Source organism: Cannabis sativa, chromosome 7 (genome assembly GCF_029168945.1).
Source record: "Cannabis sativa cultivar Pink pepper isolate KNU-18-1 chromosome 7, ASM2916894v1, whole genome shotgun sequence".
In the NCBI taxonomy this organism is placed as follows: Eukaryota; Viridiplantae; Streptophyta; class Magnoliopsida; order Rosales; family Cannabaceae; genus Cannabis; species Cannabis sativa.
The window spans coordinates 44,346,543-44,367,520 of record NC_083607.1 but is presented as its reverse complement, the minus strand read 5'-3'; the positions used below and the strand labels follow the sequence as shown (position 1 = coordinate 44,367,520).

Here is a 20,978-nt window from a genome sequence, read left to right as displayed (position 1 = left end):
AGATTAAGATGATTCTAGAGAAAACAGTGCAAAGATCAAGGAAAGATTGGTCAAGAAAATTAGATGACGCATTGTGGGCGTACAGAACTGCTTTCAAAACACCGATTGGCATGTCCCCATATCGGTTGGTGTTTGGAAAGGCTTGTCATTTACCGGTGGAGTTAGAGCATAGAGCTTTTTGGGCCATGAAGACTCTTAACATGGAACTAAAAGTCATAGGGAGAAAAGACTGTTACAGCTGAATGAGCTAGATGAGTTTCGGAACGAAGCCTATGAAAACGCAAAGATATACAAGGAGAGAACTAAAAAGTGGCACGATCAAGGACTAATACGGAAAGAGTTTCAACCAGGGCAGCAAGTGTTACTCTTTAATTCAAGGCTGAAATTGTTTCCTGGAAAGTTGAAATCAAGGTGGTCGGGACCATTCACGGTGGTCAAGGTGTTTCCTTATGGAGCGGTGGAGTTAAAAGGTGAAAGTCCAACAAATTTCAAAGTTAATGGACAGCGTTTAAAGCTCTACTTGGGAGGTCAGTTTGACCAAGCCAAGTCCGCCATGATCTTGGCGCCACTTTGAAGTGCAAGGCTCAGCGTCCAGCTGTATGACGATAAAGACAGCGCTTCTGGGAGGCAACCCAAGTATTATGTTCCGTTAGACTTTTGATTATGTTTTAGTATGCTTTAGTATTGTCAATATTTTCAATTTTTAGATTAGTACCAGACATTATTTCTTTTTAATTAAATCGTGAAAAGCGTTAAAAAAAAAAAAATCAACCTGAGCCCAGTAGTCGCGACTAGCCTTTGGCCTAGTCGCGACCTATTTTCCAGGTCGCGACCCCAGTCGCGACTTCCTGTTTTCCAGAAAGGCAAGAAATTTTATCGTGAACTAGTCGCGACTAGCCTTAGCCCAAGTCGCGACTTGCTCACCAAAATTTCTATAAATTCACACTTTCCCCCTCATTCAACCCTACACAAACAAAATTCAAATTTCAAACCATCTCAGCCGACCCTACCCTCTTTTCATCTCAAAAATTCAATTTTTCATCTCCAATCTTCAATCTTTTCATCTTTTCTCAAATTTCTTAAACCCAATCTAATCAAAAACCCAATTTCACTCAACAATCTACACATATCATCAAAACCCACACCAAAAAAATAACCCAAATCCAAAAATCACCATTGTTTTCACCTTCAACCTCAAGCTTTCAAGAACATTCAACAATGGAGGTGGAGTAAAGCTTTTTCGGGTTTGTAAGTATCACTTTCTTCATTCTTTCAAGAATTTGATTAATTTTTTTTATATTTTGAGTGATATAAATGTGTGTGGTGCAAGAATATTGATGATATTGGGTTTGTTATTATTGTATTGTGGTATTGAGTGTTTGGGAATATTGTTTGAGTGAATTTTTATTTTTGGGATAGAGAAAATTTAAGGGGAAGTGCTGCCCAAATTTTTTTTTTTTTAAGAAAAAAAAAAGTTTTAGAAAAAAAGAGTTTCAGAAAAAAAAAAAAATCGAAAAAAAAAAATTTTTAAAAAAAAAAAAGAAAAGAAAAAAAAATGGCACCAAAGAGGACTAGGAATGTTGAGGAAGGTTCGTCTTCAAACCCACCACCAACGGGTTTTGATAGAACCCGCTTTGGAAGTATCGAGGCCCACAATCGCTTCGTAAGGTTGAAGAATAGAGCTTATATTGAAGATCGGGGTATTGAATTCCCGGAAAATCCCTTGAGGCGCCAACCTCAGTTTGAAACAATCAGAGCGCAAATTGAAAGGATGAAGTGGGGAAGCTTTGTGGATACTCGGGGTCGGGCTAATGTTACTATGGCCTGTGAATTCCTTGCGAATTGGCCCGACCGTCGGAATGGGGAAGTAAAGGTGCGTGGAAAGAAAGTTCCCGCCACTGCTGATGCATTCAATGTGATGTTCTCTGTCCCAGATTACACTAGGGAGGAACAACGCCTCCGAATTATTGAGGAGGAAGAGCAGTTTGATATGGTGGATGTGGCAGAGACAGTGGGATTTCCTGGGTTGAGGTTCCATGACAATGATGGCACCGAGGGGTCGCCCAATATTCTATACCGGTGTGAGCTGAACCCGGTGGCAAAAACATGGCTGTACTTTGTGAGTGCTCGGTTAGTGCCTAACAAGCATTTTTCCGATGTCCAAATGGATCGCCTTAAATATGTGTACGCCATAATGAAAGGGTACAACATTAATATTGGACAAGTCATAAGGCAAAGCATTGACCAGATCGTGCAAGGAGCCACGGGAGGTGGTTTTGGTTTGGCGGGAGTTATTACAGAACTCTGCGGGGCATATGAAGTTCCCCAGTTAGAGTTTGACAACACGGTGTTGCCACTTCGCAAGATGGACATCGCCTTTGTCAACAGGCTGAAAGAGCCACACCCCTATGGCCAGCCACCACCTGATGCACCGCAAGGGCGTAGGCGGCAACGTGAGCCTAGTGTTGAAGAAGAAGAGGATCAACCACTACAATTGCCTGGGCCCATCGATCCTACAACACAATACACTCATGCACAGCTGAGTTATATAATTCAGCAGAACAACCACATGCAACAATACATGGTGCAGAGGAGTATCTATGATGAGGGACAAGTACAGCAACTCAACTCTCTTATCAACAGAATGAACATTGGGATTGATGACCCGAACTACTTGGCACAACCTCCTCGGTTCTATCCCTATGACCAGCCGCCACCACCCAACCCTTTCTGAAAGGGTCTCAGGTAAGTTTCTTCTCTCTGCATATTACTGTATACATTGGGGACAATGTAATATTTAGTTTGGGGGGAGAGACTTAAAAATTTTAAATTCTGCACTTTAATTTCTGCATTTTTAATTTTCTGTTTTTAGTTTTTTTTGCTTTAGTTAAGGAATGGCAATAAGCTTGATGATAGTTGTATACTGCTGATGAGTGTGATGTGATCTGAACTGTAAAATAACTGTGTGCTTGAATTTTGTTAACTCTTTGGATTAGTTTGGATGCTTAGAAACCTGTGTTTTTCTGCAAATACTCAAGTTGTGAAAATTGTTATAACTATTTTACTATGGTTTGTGGTAAGATTGACAGGATAGCTTAGAACTTGCATGTCTTATTCTTTTGAGGCGAAATCCTTGATAGTGTTCAATTGGAATATGACTTAGGCATTTGTTGGATAGTTTGAGCCTTTCAAGCCTACCATGATGTTTATCCCTAGTTACCCTTTTGAGCCTTAACCTGTTGTGTTTTCACCCACTGATTTGAAATTTTGCAACCACACTATTAATTTTTATTCTCACCATGATTATCCATGATATCATAAGCTATATGATTAGTTTGGGGAAAAAGAAACATTTAGTGTGACGAAATAGTGAGAGGGAGAAAAATTTGTGTAAGATTGAGAAGAAAGAAAAGAAAAATTGTGTAATTCAATGTCACTGAAAGAAAAAAAGAAAAAAAAGCATTGAAAAAAAAAAAGTAAAGAATATGATTTCAGTGATGTTGGAAAATAATAAATATATCTTCTCTCAATCTTGGTAAATTTGGGAACAGTATAGGGGTTTAGAAAAAGAAAAGTAAAAAGCTTGGGGGTTCTGTTTGTGTGCTTATGATATCTTGAGCCAAAATTGTCTTTTTCCTATCCCTGAATATCTGAGCCATACTACCTAAGCCTTGAAAAGACCTAATGATTCCAAAGAATACTGTCAACATTAGTGGAGAAAGGTAAGCATGCAAGCCTATGAGTTATCGGATTGTGGAATTAATGGAAAGAGTAAAACTTTTATAACAATGTTTCACATTTGAGTAGATTGTTGCAGTTGTACATAGTGTTATTAATTGAGCATCCGAGTTAATTGTTAGAGTTAATAAGATCAAAATTCTAGTTTATGCAAGGAAGTAAACAGAGCATGAGTCAGCAGCGTAGTAATTATCTGATAGTGTAGTTAGTTTTTTTTTTATCTTACTCGGGGGCGAGTAAGAATCTAGTTTGGGGGATTTTGTTAGGTTATAATTAACCTATATTTCGGGTCTTTAAAGTTAGCATTATCTCGTCTATTGGTGTCTTTTGGAGCAGTTTTACGCTTGATTTTCATTATTTCAGGTTCCCGGGGTGTTAAATTTCGAATTCAGTCAAATGGCGAAAAACTAGGACAAATTTGGAAAAAATTGGAAAATTCGGCTCCAGACGCATCAATAGTCGCGACCTCCAGAGAGCCAGGTCGCGACCCTTTTTCCTGGTCCATCCCTGGTCGCGACTTCGAGAGTTTGGCAGAAACTCGGTTTTTCGAGTTTTGCCTGTAGTCGCGACCAGCTTAAATGCTAGTCGCGACTAGGTACGGAAATCGTAGATTTGACGTAATTTTGATTTTTCACTCAATTGGAGGCACACCACTCATCCCTATATAAGGAATACGACATTGAAGGTCAGAACTAAGCAAAAACAGACCTAATAGTGGAGGCAAGTGGAGAGGAAGCTATCTTGAAGACCTGGAGCGATACCACCTTCTAGTTTCTTTCTTTTACCCTTTTAATTCTTCTTTATGTTTGTTTTTATTTCTGAATTAATCATGGATGTTTTTAGAGTTGTTATGAACTAAATTTCCCAATAAGGGAGGATGATGATTGTTGTTTAAGTTTATGCCTAGTTAATAAATAATTGCCATTCCTTCATCTTATGTGTGAATACTATCTTTATTTGTGTTTAATTCCATGTGCAAGCTTGATCACCTTTTACATGTTTAATGATCTCAATTCGAAATCTGAAAAGTGAGAATTGAGAATGTTAAAATTTGGATAGTCTAGGTTTTGATGTAAAACGAAAGTATTTACATAGCCTCAGTGACTAATAGATTATTGCTTAATGCTGATTTTGTGTTGATTTAATTAAGAAGTTAATTAGAGAACATATTATTTAGAACCTAAAAGATCTGAAAAGAGTTAGGTTAATTTATAATCTGTCATTCACATTGAGATAAGGATAGCAATTAGGTATTAACATTGGTAGCTTATCAACAGGATTCACCTCCCTAATCTCTCATCTTGATTAATCTTCGTTTATTTTCTCTTTAATTTTCTGAGTTATTTACTTTCAAATTGCAAACTTATTATTTTACCAAATAGAATCATAAGTATAGTTTAGTAGTACTTAATCCAATTCCCTGTGGTTCGACCTCACTTGCGTGAGATACTACTTGATACGTACACTTGCGTAGTAAACATAATTTTCGTAACAATATAGCGTGTTATATGAGATATATGCATGATGTATGTATGATTGTATATGTTTTGGGTGATATCATAGCGGCACAACAATTGTGTCGGTTCGACAGTACAGGCATCGTACTGGTTAAGAGTGATATTCACCCCAGAGAGTATTAATTGGCGCTATCATAGCGGCACAACAATTGTGTCGGTTCAGCAGTACGGGCACAGTACTGGTTAAGAGTGATATCATGGCCAATTGCACTCTTGGGTGCTATTGATGCTATCATAGCGGTACGAACATAGTGCTGGTCCCGCAGTGCAATCATAGTGCTGGTAGTGGGTGATATCATGGTCAATAGCACCAACCATTCAGAACGTTCTTAATCATTTGTTAAGCCTTGTAAATAGGTGTATGGGCGCCTAGTTACAAGTCGAAAGTTATATGATGTGTTATATGCTTTTCTTACTGAGTCTGTTGACTCACAGTTCTACTTTCATGTGTAGGTAAAGGAAAGGCGATAACTGAACTGGAGTGAACCTGAGCTCGGATGGGATTGTACATGTCAAAGCAGCGCGACCTGGAGTGTTCGGTCTCGGGACATCTGGGAATTGTATTTTGATAGTCGCTGTGCGACCTGAAAAATGTGTATTTTGAAATATTACTTTTAAAAAGTTTGAAAACGGGATCCCGGCACTTGTAAATATTTTAATATATTATAAAGTTTATTAATTAATATAAAAGTTTAAATTTGACACGTTTTTCAAGAAAACTCTTCGATTAGCGAAGATTGCACTGTAATTGAAAAAGCACTGTAGCGTGCCTTAGCATTAGGGCGTTACATTAACGGTTTATAAGAAGGTCAATTACAAAAATTATTGAAATATATAAATGGAGGTTTTTCTCATCGATTTAGAACCGAAGGAAAGAAAACATTGGGAAAAGCCAATGCTAACAGTGAAGAACCATGAGCAATACTAAATAGAATTTTTTATTTAAGAAAACAATAAATCACAATGGTTTATAACTGTTGGGAATAATTAGTATTCCAACAATTTATAATTGTTAGAAAAGATTCTTTTTAGCATGTTATTTCACATTAAATTTTATTTTATTTTAAATAAATAAATATAAATATTTTTTTGAGAACATTAGAAGTTACATATTATTTTATGTTGAAACAAAATTGTTGAGCTATTTAACATTATCTAGGAGTCTTGTCTTTTGACATGGGTAGAGTTTTTTCTCTAGTTTGTTAAGGTGTGTCTTGTTTGCTTTGTATTTTCAAAATGGCGTCCAGTAGTTACTATGTCAAAGATTTGGAAGATGATTATGATAGTATACAGATCGAAGATGAGGAGGAAACTGAATTGGCTTTTGATCTTGATGAAAATATCACACAAGGGACGGATGATCGGTTATGTATTGTTGGGAGATTTCTAACAGGAAGAGCCATCGATTTTGATGCGATGCGACATGTAATGGCCTCTTTGTGGCAACCAGGTAAAGGAATGTATGTAAAAGAATTGGAACCTAATCCTTATCTGTTTCAATTCTACCATGAACTTGATCTGAAACGGGTCATTGATGGAAGCCCATGGACTTTCAATAGAGTTCAATTTGTGTTTGAAAGGATGAAACCTAGAGTTGAACCTAGACTGGTAGAGATTAATAATTTGGACATTTGGGTCCAAGTACATGGTCTTCAATATGGTTCGAAAACTGAACAGGTTGTTAGGAGGGTAGGAGGTTATGTTGGTACATTTGTAGAATCGGACCCAAAGAATTTTTGAGGAATATGGCGTGACTACTTACGAGTACGGGTGACCTTGGATATTACTAAACATTTGAAACGTCATATGAGGCTTCGTCGTGTTGGGGAAGAAGCTTTCTGGGCAACTTTCAAATACGAGTATATCCTGACTTTTTGCTTCATCTGCGGAGTCATTCGTCATTCTGAAAGGTTCTGCCCAAAACATTTTGATATGCCTCCTGATCAAATCGTGAAACCATATGGCATAGGCATGAAGGCCCAACCACGGAGGAGAAACCATTTGATTGGTGCTCAATGGCTCAAAAACAGAGAAGAGGAAGACAACTAATCTTTAGACCAACCAGCTGCCACACAGAACATGCCGGCGACAACTGTATCTCAGCAAGCGGTTTTTGGGGGAATTAATAGCGAGGATCGTGGGAAGCTGATATTAGGAAAGTTGTCAAATAAAACTATGCAGAAGTCAAAGGCAGTTATGGAGAAAGAGGTAAATGTGGGCATTATGGACACTGATTCCCCAATCCACGTTGATCATGTTCATGATGGGCTGGATACGGAGGAATTAATTGAAGTTAGTATTATTGACTCCAAACGACGCCATACAACAGAGGGATTATTTGGTCGGCCTTATGAGGGGATTCTTTTGATAAAGGACCATTCAGCTAGTAATGGGCTGACTTTAGAAGGGATGCATGAGGAAGATAACAAATGTGATCTTGAAGTAGAGGAGTCAGATTTAATTTCAAAAAATGGAGTTTCGGTGGGCCTTGGTTTCCAGGCCCACCCCTCATCATGAGTATTCTAAGCTGGAATTACCGTGGGCTTGGGAACCCATGGGTCTTTCAATTCCTGGTGGACATTGTGGTCCAAAAGAAGCCCAATTATATTTTTCTTTGTGAAACTTTTAGTCGTGGTGATACTCTGGAAAGACTTCGGGTGGTGATAGGCTTTGAAGGTATGTACTCTGTCGATGCAAGGGGTCATAGTGGGGGTATTGCGATGTTGTGGCGCAACAGTGAGGAAGCCCAGCTTATCAATTACTCCTTCAATCATATTGATCTTCAAATCTCTTAGTTAGCTTCCCCTCCATGGAGATTAACAGGCTTGTATGGGGAGCCTAACCGAAATTTGAGATATAAAACATGGGATTTTCATCGCTCTCTTAAGGATGAATCGGGTTTGCCTTGGTGTATAATTGGAGATGTCAACAATGTCACAAGCCATTCGGATAAACGTGGTGGTAATCGGTACCCGCAGTCGCTGGTGGATGGTTTTAATCAGGCTCTCCAGGACTGTAATTTGATTGATCTAGAGCTATCTAGGTACCCGTTTACTTGGGAACGGGGTAGGGGAACTGATGCTTGGATTGAAGTGCGGCTAGATCGTGCATTGGTAAGTACTCACTGGTTTAATTGCTTTAATTCAGCCACGTTAACTAAACTTGAAATATCAGCCTCTGATCATTGCCCTCTGTTACTTGAGCCTACTGTCCGTAATGTTATCATTCCCTTTCGTCAATTTCTTTTTGAAAATGCTTGGTTGAGGGAGCCGTTATGCTCAAAAATTGTTATGGATAGTTGGAACATGTGTGATGGGCAGAGCATCATGGAGAAGATAAAGCATTGTAGTGAGGTACTTTCTCGTTGGGGCCGTGATTACACTGGCAATTTTAAAAACCGTATTGCTAAGTGTAAAAAAGAGATTAGATTTTGGAAAAAAGGGCGTGATGCTTTGGCTATTCAGAAACACCGTGAGGCAGAGAAGCAGCTTAGTGAAATTTTCAATCAAAGAGAGGTGTTTTGGCGTCAACGATTGAAACAACTATGGTTACGGGAAGGCAATCAAAACAGTAAATTCTTCCATGCAAAGGCAACTGCTAGGAAGAAACATAATACCATCCATGCTTTGAAAGATGATTTGGGAGTTTGGGTTGGATGGGACAATGGCCTTCCTACAGTCATTCTTGATTATTTCAACAATCTATTTAAAGCAGGAAATTCGAGTTGGCAGGAGGTTGTTATGGGTGTTACTCCTTCAATTTCAGCAGCCCAAAATGATGAACTGTTAGGCCCGATTACTCAAGAAGAGGTTAAGAAGGCCCTATTCCAGATGCACCCCGATAAATCCCCGGGATCGGATGGCATGACTCTGGGATTTTATCAGAAATATTGGTCGGTGGTGGGTCGAGATGTTGTTGATCAAGTTCGACATTTCTTTGATTTTGGTACTCTCCCTCCTAGCTTAAACCATACAAATATCGTTCTCATACCGAAAAAGAAGCAACCTACTGTTATGAGTGAGTTACGACCTATCTCTCTTTGTAATGTGCTTTATAAAGTGATTTCTAAGGTGCTAGCGAATCGGTTGAAAACTGCTTTGCCCCAAGTTATTTCTGAAACACAATCCGCTTTTATTCCTAGGCATCTAATTACGGATAACATCATGGTTGCATTTGAGGTAATGCACTATCTGAAGCGTAAGCGGAAAGGAAGGGAAGGTTATATGGCTTTAAAGCTTGATCTTAGTAAATGTTGGGTTTTATGCCCTAAATAAAACTCCATTTCAATGTAATCCATTTTATTCAACATCAATAAAGGAACAAAAGTATCTTTCATTCATTTGTGTATGTTTTGGTTCATCTTATCAATTGCTTGTCTATTTGATTTATAAATTCATCTGAAACCCTTTTCACATACTTGATCCTGTATATTGTGTTGTCAACACATTGGAAAGTAAACATAACTATGTGAATAAAGATTCCTAGATTTATCAGACACTGGGTTTTACTGATATGATAATCTACAACAGAGTTTACTTGCATTTGGAGAAATGCTATGTTCTTTCCAGAGCATTGGTCAAAGTAAAGCTCAGGTTGGGTGCACGGAGTATGCATCGAAAGGGACTGATATTGAACTTTGACATAGATTTATCAAACTTACCATAATATCTATTCAAGTCAATATCGCCTAGTTGATCTTAGATTAAATGATCTAAATCCTGATATGATTAGGCTCAATCTCAAGAGTGTTGTTCGTGTTCTTTGATTTGTTAGTTAAGACTACTTTTGGATCAGGGTGATACGTACATTTTGGGAACACGGTAGTGCAATTGAGTGGGAGCGCTAACATAATATGGAATCTATAGCTTCTATCTGGCGAATAGAAAGTAAAGGATGATCTCCTTCGAGCTTGACCAAACGAAAATAAATGGTGGAGTACTCATTTCACATAGCTGAAATATCATTTATACGGGGTTAAGTGTTTTAAGGATAAAATACATTGTAGGGTGTTACGGTAATCTAATCCCTTTACAGTGTAGATCATTCATATAGAGGATCATTGATCAAATTAGGATTATAACAATGGATAACTAATGACGTGTCTATATGGTGGAACATATAGAGTGTTCTATATACTGAGAGTGCAATTCTAAGTTCTATGCGTGGATTCAACGAAGAATTAATAAGTTAGTGAATTTAGGTTATAAATTCTTGATCTGCTTATTGGAAGCTAGGTTATATAGACCCATGGTCCCCCCACTAGTTGAGACAATATTACTTGTAAGACTCATTTAATTGGTTTTGATTAATCAATTATAATTCTCAAATTAGACTATGTCTATTTGTAAATTTTTCACTAAGTAAGGGAAAAATTGTAAAAAAAGAGTTTTTAGAGCATATTTGTTAATTATGATACTTTGTATGGTTCAATTAATAAATATGATAAATGACAATATTATTTAATAATTATTTATAGTTATTAAATAGTTAGAATTGACATTTAATTGGTTGAATTTGAAAATTGGCGTTTTTGAGAAAATGAGATGGAGAAATGATAAAACTGCAAAATTGCAAAAAGTGAGGCCCAAATCCACATAGCCATGGCCGACCACTTTTATAGGCTTTATCATCTGATATTTTCATTATTTTAATGTCAAATAATTCAAACCTAACCCTGTGTGGAATGCTATAAATAGATAGTGAAGGCTTCAGGAAATTTACACTTTTACTTTTGGATTCCTTCAGAGAAAAACCTGAGCCTTCTCTTTCTAAACCCTAGCCGCCACTTTCATACTCTTCTTCTTCCTTGAATAATTTCAAACCTCTTAGTGTTAGAGTAGTGCCCACACACAGCAAGTGATACCTCAATCATAGTGAGGAAGATCGTGAAGAAAGATATTCAACAAGAAGGAGTTTCAGCACTAAAGAAATGAGAGAAAGAGATCCAGGTTCAGATCTTGATAATACTCTGCGACAGAAAGGATACAAGGGTTAGAGATCTGAACGGAAGGAGACATAATATTCCGCTGCACCCAATGTAAGGTTTCTCATACTTTATATGTGTTTATTTTATAATCGTTTTAAAAGTTCATATTTAGGATGTTAATCAACATACTTGTGAGTAGATCTAAGATCCTGGTAAAAAAAATTCCAACAGTAAAGCCTATGACCGTGTTGAGTGGAATTTTTTGCGGGAAATGATGTCGAGAATGGGTTTTCATAACCGGTTTATAGAACTCATTCTAGCTACTGTGTCTACTGTTCGGTATATGGTGGTCCATGATGGTAAGGAGTTGGGTCCCATTTGTCTAGACAGGGGGATTCGACAAGGAGATCCCCTCTCTCCCTATTTGTTTCTGATTTGTACAGAAGGTTTTTCCCAACTGTTGAATCATTTTGAAAGAAATGGAGATCTAAAAGGGTGTAAAGTTGCTAACGAAGCCCCAATTATATCACACTTGCTATTCGCGGATGATAGCTACATTTATTGTCAGGCTAATGAAAGGGAGGCTTCTAATGTGTTGCGTCTCCTTCAAATTTTCGAGTTAGCTTCTGGCCAAAGTGTCAACTTTACCAATTCTAGTGTCTTTTTTAGTGCTAACATCTCGAATGCCATGAAAACAAGGCTTTGTGGCATTTTGGGTATGGATAGGGCTAATGAACAGAGCACTTATTTGGGGCTGCCTTGTACTATGGGGAGGAACAAGGATGCAATTCTAGGCTTTCTTAAGGATAAAATGCAGCAGCGCATACAAAGTTGGGAGGGTAGGCTCTTGTCTAAAGCTGGGCGTGAGATCTTGCTTAAAACGGTTGCTCAAGCCCTCCCTAGTTATGCCATGTTTGTTTTCCTTCTGCCTAAGAAGACATGTTCTCACTTGGAGGGTTTAATGTCCAAGTATTGGTGGGGTTCTTCATCAAATACTTCTCGTGGGATCAATTGGATGAGCTGGCGTCATATATCGCGGCATAAAAACACTGGTGGCCTAGGCTTTCGTAACCTTAGAGACTATAACATGTCTCTTCTTAGAAAGCAGGGTTGGAGGCTCTTGTTGAATGAGAACTCTCTTGTGAGTTGTATTTATAAAGCCCGTTATTTCCCTCGAGAATCCTTCTTGACAACTTCTTTGGGGTCAAATCCAAGTTTTATTTGGAGGAGTATACATGAGTCATAAGCTTTGGTTAAAGCGGGAGCTAGAATTCGTATTGCTGATGGTACTGTAACAAATATGCTTAACATACCTTGGCTGCCATCTGTTGATAACCCGTGTGTATCTTCCTCTCACCCTGCTTTGGTTAATTGTAAAGTTCATCAGATTATGAAACCGGGGTTAAGGGAATGGGATGAGGAGCTCATATATGATGTCTTCAATCCAAGGGATAGCAGTATTATTATTAATATCCCACTGAGTATGTCGATTGTTGGAGATAGATGGTACTGGAATATGAAGCCATCTAGTATATATTCAGTGAAGAGTTCTTAACATCACATTCAATGTTCGAAAGGGGAGTGGAGCACACAACTGGAATCAGACTTGTGGAAACATCTCTGGAAGCTCCAAATTTCCCAAAGGTTGTTCATTTTGCTTGGCGGGCTCTAAGAGGATGTCTCCCCACTCGTTCCCAGCTTAAAAGCAAACATGTACCTGTGGAATGGCAATGTGTTTTCTGCAATAACGATATTGAAACTATCCTACATGTTTTGATTATGTGCCCCTTTGCTCAATCGTGCTGGAATAGATCTACCATTGATCTTATTCCCTCTGCTGTAGTGAGTTTCCATGACTAGTTTGCAGAGTTCTGGTCTAGGCAAAGAATTGGTGCGGTTGAAGAACTCCTGATGGTGGGATGGTCTATTTGGAAATCCCGTAATGAATTTCTTTGGAAGAATCGTTCAAGGTCTGCTGCTGAAGTTGTTTCCTTTGCACATAGTGTTCTTGATCAATGGATTTGTGCTCAGTCTCGTCGTACTGAACCGCTGCTTTACGAGAATGATAGTGTTGGCGGCAAGGATTTTTGGTCTAAACCTGAGGAAAATATGATCAAGATGAATGTGGATGGGGCTACTTTTACAGCAGAGAATGCTTTTGGTACGGGTGCTATTGCGAGAAATAGTGATGATGGAGTCTTGGATGCATTTGCAACCTATTATACTGGTGGTCCACATGCTTCTGTGGCAGAGATCATGAGTATAAAAGAGGCATTAAGCTGGATAAAAAACAAGTGCTGGAACAATGTTGTTGTGGAAACTGATTGCTTAGTGGCAATTCAAGCATTAAATAGTTTGGTTGACATGCCTTCTATATTTGGCCTTCTTGTTCAAGAGTGCAAAAGTCTCCTTCTGTCTTTGGAAAATGTCAAAATTTGTCATGTTAAACGGTCTGCTAACAAAGCCGCCCATTGTCTGGCGCGTGGCTCTTGTTTCTTGTCTGACCGTATTTTCTCTGAGAGCAGTATTCCTTCTGCTCTTCAAACAATTGTAATAGCGGATTTAGCTATTTAATAAAGTTTCTACTTTTATTCAAAAAAAAATTGTTGAGCTATTTTTAATAATTTAATATGTGGATTTATTTATTTGAGCTAATATTCTAAATTGAGTTAAATAAGTGATCTAATTAAATGAGCCTAATAAATATCTTATTTTTTATGGACTTTGTAATGTATAATACTCAATAGTAAACCTAATTAGGGTTTATGGGGCTCTAATTAGTTTGTTATTAGTAGAAATTACACTATATAGAAAAATTATAAGAGTACTTTTTTATAACATTAATAAATAATGCTAAGGGATTATGGTTTTTTTTTTTTTTTTACATTTATATGGACTTTTTTTATACCATATTTTTGTTGAAAAAAATAGAAATCTCATATTTGTAAATAATGATAAGTTTTGCCAAAAAAGTTGTTGGCGCCAGAAGTCACCGAAAAAGTCACCGTTCCCGAAAAAGTTGCGAACAAAGTCACTGGTGCCGGAAAAGTTAGTGTCACTAGGAAAGTCACTGAAAAGTCATCGTTGCCAGAAAAATCACCGAAAAAGTCACTGTCGCCGGAAAAAGTCACAAGAAGTATATGTCTCAAATATAAACAAAAATAGAACCGGTTCTATAATATAATGAATGAAATAAATAACACAAAATATCTCAAACCAGTTATGATTGAAATATAACAGGTTCTGTAACATAATGAATACAAAAATAAAACAAAATAACTTTAACTAATTATAACTAAATAAGAACTAGTTTTATAATATTGTTATAATGAATAAAAATAAATAACACGAAATAACTCAAATCGGTTATAACTAAAATAAAACTGGTTATATAACATAATGCATGCGTATTTTTGAGGTAGATATAATATGAGTGTAATTATTTGGTGGGTTAGAGCATATTGAATGTATATTTTTATTTGAGCTATTTTATTTAACTGGTTTTTGTGTGTGAGTTTTTATCTACGTTGTTTTACGGAACCAGTTTTTTTGTCTTAAATTTTTAACTAGTTGATAAGTATAATCGATTTCTTTATTATATTTGAGTTATTGTGTGTTATTATTTGTGTTTATTTATTTTGTTATGCCTCAATATTTTTGAAATTGATCTCCATTTTTTTTTAAAAAAATTATAATCGGTTTTATGAGGTATTATGTGTTATGAGGTTTTTTATTGTAGAACTAGTTTTTTTTTTTTTTTAATTTATGTTTCAATGTTTTAGGAACTGATTTCCCTTTATTTTTTAATTGTAATCGTTTTGAATTATTGTGTGTTACTTGTTTGTATTCATTATGTTATATAACCGGTTCTATTTTAGTTATAACCGGTTTTGAATTATTTCGTGTTATTGATTTTTATTCATTATAACACTATTATAGAACCGGTTTCATTTTAATTATAACTGGTTTGAGTTATTTTATGTTATTTATTTTTATTTATTATGTTACAAAACCAGTTATATTTCAATTATAATCAGTTTGAGTTATTAGTATTTATTCATAGAACTAATTATATTTTTAGTTATATTTGAGACATTTACTTCTAATGACTTTTCCAATAATTTTTCTCGGCGACACTAACTTTTCCAGCGACTCTTCCGACAAAATTTATTGTTGTTTTACAAATATGAAATTTTCACTTTTTTTTACAAAAATATGACATAGAAAAACCCATATAAATATAAAAAGAAAAAAAAAACCATAACACTATGATATTATTTATTTATGCAATAAAAAAGTAAACTATACCCTTAATTCCCATATTTATAAAAAATTGGAAAACTTACAAAAATACTGGAATTCAGGTTAACTTTTACAAAGATACTATCACACAGAAAGTTTTCAAAAATACTGCATTTTTATAAAACACATGTAGAACACAAAACAGAACAAATCAAAACAATAGTAGAACAACTAAAAAACACCAGTAGAACACCAGTGAAAACTTAACACAGTATACTGCAGTATGAAACTTATAAAAAAACACAGTAAAAAAGTAAAAAATACCGCCTGGCAGTATTTTTGTAAAAAAATAGCAAAAGTTAGTATACCATCTAAATTTCCCTAAAAAATACCCTTATTAGTAGGGGTGTTCATCCAATCCAATCCACACTTTTTTGGTCAAACAACATCCAATCCACACTAAGTGCGAATTTCATATTTTGGATCCAATCCGATCCGCATAACAGTTTAAATCTAATCCAATCCAATCCGCAATAGTGCAGATTGGATCAGTTATTTTGGATCGGTTATTTTTTTTTAATGATAAATTATTTAATATTTCATAGAAAAAAAAAAATAAAAAAAGACTATTGTTTCTTAATTTCCAATAATAATCTATCTCCATCTCTATTTATATATAAATCAAACCAATATACATATATGTTAATATACATGTACTTCATCTTCAGATTTACACTAAAATATATATGTATTCATTACTAAAATAAATAAGTTAGTATATATATTTAAATTTATGTGTATGTGTCATTGAATAAGAATACTTTTTTTGGTGTTTTTTATTATAAAACAAATAAAATATACCAACTCAATATATTACTAAAAAAAATTAAGAAATTAGAAATTTGTTTCTTTTTTCTAATATTACTAAAAAAAATAATATGTATTATATATTATAATTTTTTAAAAATATGAAGTGTGAATTGGATTGGATCGGTCACTTTTTGAGGTCAAACAATATCCAATCCGCACAAGTGCGGATTTTAGATTTTTCAATCCAATCCAATTCGTGTAAGTGCAGATATCCGCATTTTGCGGATTGGATTGAATTGGATCGTTCGGATTGAATTGGATCGGATACTTAGTGAACACCCTTAGTATTATGGAATAAATATATAAGGTATTATTTTTTGTAAAATAATTATATTTTTACGTTCAATTTTTTTTTTTTAAAATATTTTTACAGTTTTCAAAAAAATAACACGAAAACAACATAAAATCAACAAGATTACTACATAAAAGTAACATGAAAATAACAATAAAAAATAACATACATATAACAAAAAATCAACAATAATTTAACAAGATTACAACATAAAAATACCGTATTTTCTGTAAATAAAATCAAAAAAATCGTAAAATATTAAAAATTCTGTAAAACTGTATTTTTGTAATTTTTTTTTTATTGTTTTTATGTTTTTGTGAAATAATCTATAGTATTATTTGAGTTTAACGCAATATAAGAAGCCCAGGCCCAGTTATAAACCAAAGTGCGCGGCTTTCATTTCATCCTTCCAAAGTAGCTTATGGGGAGCACAACTGTTTCTTAACTCATATATGATCAAACCCTAGAATTGTCATCAACGTCCTTCACTGATCGGAGATCGGAGTCTCGGAGACTAGGAATTCCGTTTCTCATTTTCCGGATTAACCATTACCTTCACTCACAACAGGTACTGTATTTACGTTTTTGAGGCTGCTAATGATGGTTAAACGCTAAGGGACGATGGAAACTTTGTCTCGTTGTTGTTTGAGTTTTCTCAAGTGATTCTCTCTGTTTTGTATAGTGTTCTACATTCGCTATGATTTAGCTGTTATCCAATTTTTATTTTTCTTTTTATATTAGTCAGGTTTGTTATAATTAATTTATAATGTTTAGTTGTTCTTCTAAGAATTAGAGATTGTGTATACGTGTTGATAATCATATGAGATTTTGTTCTAATCTGGATGGTCTGAAATTTTGTTCTCATTTTTTTTTTTCATTTGAAACGTAAGGACCAGGGCCAAAGAAACATTCATAATTTTCTGCTTTTGGTACAATAAAATTATTTGTGTTCTGTCATGTGAATTCCATTTGTATGGTATTTGTTTCTACATACATTTTATTTCTGTACTGTTTTTTAAGTTTGGGATAATTCTATATCTTGGTGTTTATGAAGTGTTACCAAACACTGAGAAATTTCTCTCCAAAATAGAATCTAATTTATGTTGTTTCTAGGCAATTTGAATTGTAATTATTTTAACTACTCATAGTAAGTTACCTGGAACAATGTTGTGTTGTTGATTGGAGAGATAATTTGTAGTTGTTTCAAATTTTATTCGAAATTTTAAGGCTAATTAGGATTGGTGCCCCCTGAACTTTGACATGTACCAAATATTGCCCCATGAACTTTTAAGGTCGCTAAAAATGCCTCCTGAAATATTGAGATTGTTGGATTTAAGGACTTTTGTCTAATTTCATTCAATTTTACTATTTCAATGATTGTTTATGTACTAAATCATGCTCCTTAGACTTTGATATCTACCAAATCATGCCTATCGAACTTTGACATAAATTAAATTATGCCCCTTGAATTTTCATCCATATTAGACTTTTTTACTAAAATTGGAAAAAAGTCCTTAAATCCAACAATCTGTATAGTTCAGGGAGCATTTTTAACGAACTTAAAAGTTCAAGGGCATGATTTGGTACATGTTAAAGTTCAGGAGGCAAAAATCCGAATTAGCCAAATTTTAATAGGAGAAGCAAAATAGACAAGTGCTTCATTGAATAGTTACCAATTAATAGATAGGCAATTATTATACAGGTAAGATACTTATATAATTGGAGCTTTGAACATGATATACATGTTATGATATGATTTAACACAAGAAATAAAGTCATTAGTGGAACTCAATGATAATATGTGTGAAGAATGTATTTTCTCTTTAGTTATCCCATGTTGATTGTTGAATAACATAAGTGATATGTTAGGAGAATTACATAATAATTTATCCTTGAGTGAACATTTTAAGATAGACAACAAATTAGAGAACTTAACCGCTCTGTTTAATAAACAAATGAATCACTAAGATTTTAGAACAAGGTCGTATGTAAGGGTTTTAATTTAGAGTTGGATCTTTTTTCATTCAAACCAAGGAACAAGAAATTTTAGAACACTATTTTCACATTAATGTTATGTGGAATGTAGTAAATGGGAGATTGAACATTTAGTATCACTATAATTAAAGGAGAAAACTTCTTCTACTTTCCAAAATCTTCATCTCTAATTTATTGTGTTTGTGGCTCATTTCATCAGTAAAGTTATACTTTGTGTTGTTTGTTAGTTTCTTTATTGAAATTTTATATACAGGGTAGCCAGTGAAGTAAAATTGAACATAATGGAATTTAAAAATTGCAGGCCACAGAAAAAACTAGAAGGTTGTAAGAAAAGGACTTGTTAGAGAGAGTAATAGGTATAGTAAAATAGAATGGCATTGTCATCTAGCTTTCTACGCATTCTGGGATCATCTCAACTTGGTGCCATTCGTTACATCTCAACTCTCACAACACCAAAACTTTTCATCAGTGGTATGTTTTCTCAATACATAAAAGATGAGTTTCTCTCCTTCTGTGTTGGTCTCTTAATAATATTTTCAGATTGAACATGGAACATAAGTGTCTTGTCTACTCATACAGGACTTTCAAGATTAACCACAGATGAAAAGCTGAAAGAAGCTTTTTCTCCTTTCGGTCGGATTGTTGATGGTAATTAAATCTGTTTTATCATTGTTATGTATGTGGCTTTTGTTGACCTACTAGTACTTACATGGTGGCCTTGATTATAATATATGGTGTGTCAGCCAAAGTTATAACTGATAGGGTCTCAGGGAGATCAAAGGGATTTGGATTCATAACTTATACCAGTATTGAAGAAGCTGAGAATGCAAAAGAAGGAATGAATGCCAAGTTCTTGGATGGGTGGGTTATTTTTGTGGATCCAGCCAAACCCAAAGAACCAAGACCTTCTCCTCAACCTCGAACATCTGAAACGGGTTTCACATCCAATAAGACTGTTGGATGGTGTGGATGATTAATCATGTTGTGTACTCTTAATTCTATAATTATTTTGTTGAATCTAAGAGTAATTTTTTGAGGTAAAATAGCTAGATTTAATTACCATGTATCATTCCAAAGAAATGGATTGCCTCAACAACTTGAAATGATATTCTTGAATTTTAAGTACCTGGCTTTGGGTTAACCAATAACTGGAAGACCTAAATTTTAACAATATACATTAATATTTCTGAACATAGAAACTAATAGATACTTTTATTAAGGATAACAACTGTTTGTTATGTAGTTAATTAGTGGGTTCGTTTCCTGATTGCAAGGACTTGTGTTGTAACCATTTCATGAGACTATTCACTCTCAAAAATACCTTAAACAAGGATATAATTGACAATATGTTGATTCCTTCAGTTGTTTCACACCAACATATCAACACATCAGAAGCTTCTCCCTCTGATTTTGTACCTTCTGTCGCAAATAACAGGCTCCTACTTCCACAGCTCATCGAATTTGCACTGTCTTTTGATAAACTTTCATCACCTTAAGTAGATGTAATGAAAACTTAACTTGAAACATTAGAAACCAATAAAACTTGGACTATCACTTCTGCTGCTCAAGGTCCCAAAATCTTACGCTTTGGACTTGATTTTTCACATGGAAAAAATTTATAAGGAAAAATAGTACAAAAATTATGAAAGAATATTTTTCATAAATTTGATTAAGAGATTTTATTATTATTATTTGTAAACAACTCGCGTTTTGCAGCGAATATTTAGAAATTTTAAATTATGTTATAAAATAAATCATAATTTTAATTTAATGATAACTAAGTAATAAATTGTATTAAATTTTAATCTAACTAATTATAATAATATGTTAGGCTTGAGTCTATTTTGAGGGTAAATTGTCATAAGAATACATAAATTTATAGAATACTCATCATATGATTTTAAATAGGGGTGGGTGTTCGTTCATCCAATCCAATCCGCACTTTTTTGGTCAAACAACATCCAATACGCACTAAGTGCGGATTTCATATTTTGAATTCAATCCAATCCGCATAACAGTTTAAATCCAATCCAATCCGCAATAGTGCAGATTGGATCGGTTATTTTGTATCAGTTGTTTTTTTAATGATAAATTATTTAATATTTCATAGAAAAAAATTAAAAAATACTATTGTTTCTTAATCTCTAATAATAATCTATTTCCATATCCATTTATATATAAATCAAACCAATATACATATATGTCAATATATATGTACTCATCTTTAGATGTACACTAACATATATATGTATTCATTATTAAAATAAATAAGTTAGTATATGTTAGAACTATTATTTTCTGTAGTGACAAATTATGTCCAGTAGCATTCCAGTTGCGTCTGGGACTCGTAGTGTTTTGTCTAGGGTTCGTACTATTAGTGTTAGTCCACGTAAGCAAA

General features: G+C 34.7%; 1 protein-coding gene across 1 annotated transcript; it reads left to right on the top strand.

Moving 5' to 3' along the window:
* Window positions 1-16,964: 16,964 nt before the first annotated feature.
* On the top strand, window positions 16,965-19,705 carry LOC115698311 (organelle RRM domain-containing protein 2, mitochondrial). Its single transcript, XM_030625530.2, has 4 exons — window positions 16,965-17,153; window positions 18,882-19,051; window positions 19,160-19,228; window positions 19,324-19,705. The coding sequence occupies exons 2-4, from the start codon at window positions 18,952-18,954 to the stop codon at window positions 19,551-19,553; spliced, it is 399 nt and encodes a 132-aa protein (XP_030481390.1). The 5' UTR covers window positions 16,965-17,153; window positions 18,882-18,951; the 3' UTR covers window positions 19,554-19,705.
* The last annotated feature ends 1,273 nt before the right edge of the window (window positions 19,706-20,978 follow it).

Excerpts from the sequence above, each read along its gene's own strand:
- LOC115698311 (XM_030625530.2), top strand. The coding sequence starts at position 18,952 with ATGGCATTGTCATCTAGCTTTCTACGCATTCTGGGATCATCTCAACTT. Across the intron at positions 19,052-19,159 it reads ACCAAAACTTTTCATCAGTG|GACTTTCAAGATTAACCACA; the intron begins GTATGTTTTCTC and ends CTACTCATACAG. Across the intron at positions 19,229-19,323 it reads TTTCGGTCGGATTGTTGATG|CCAAAGTTATAACTGATAGG; the intron begins GTAATTAAATCT and ends ATGGTGTGTCAG.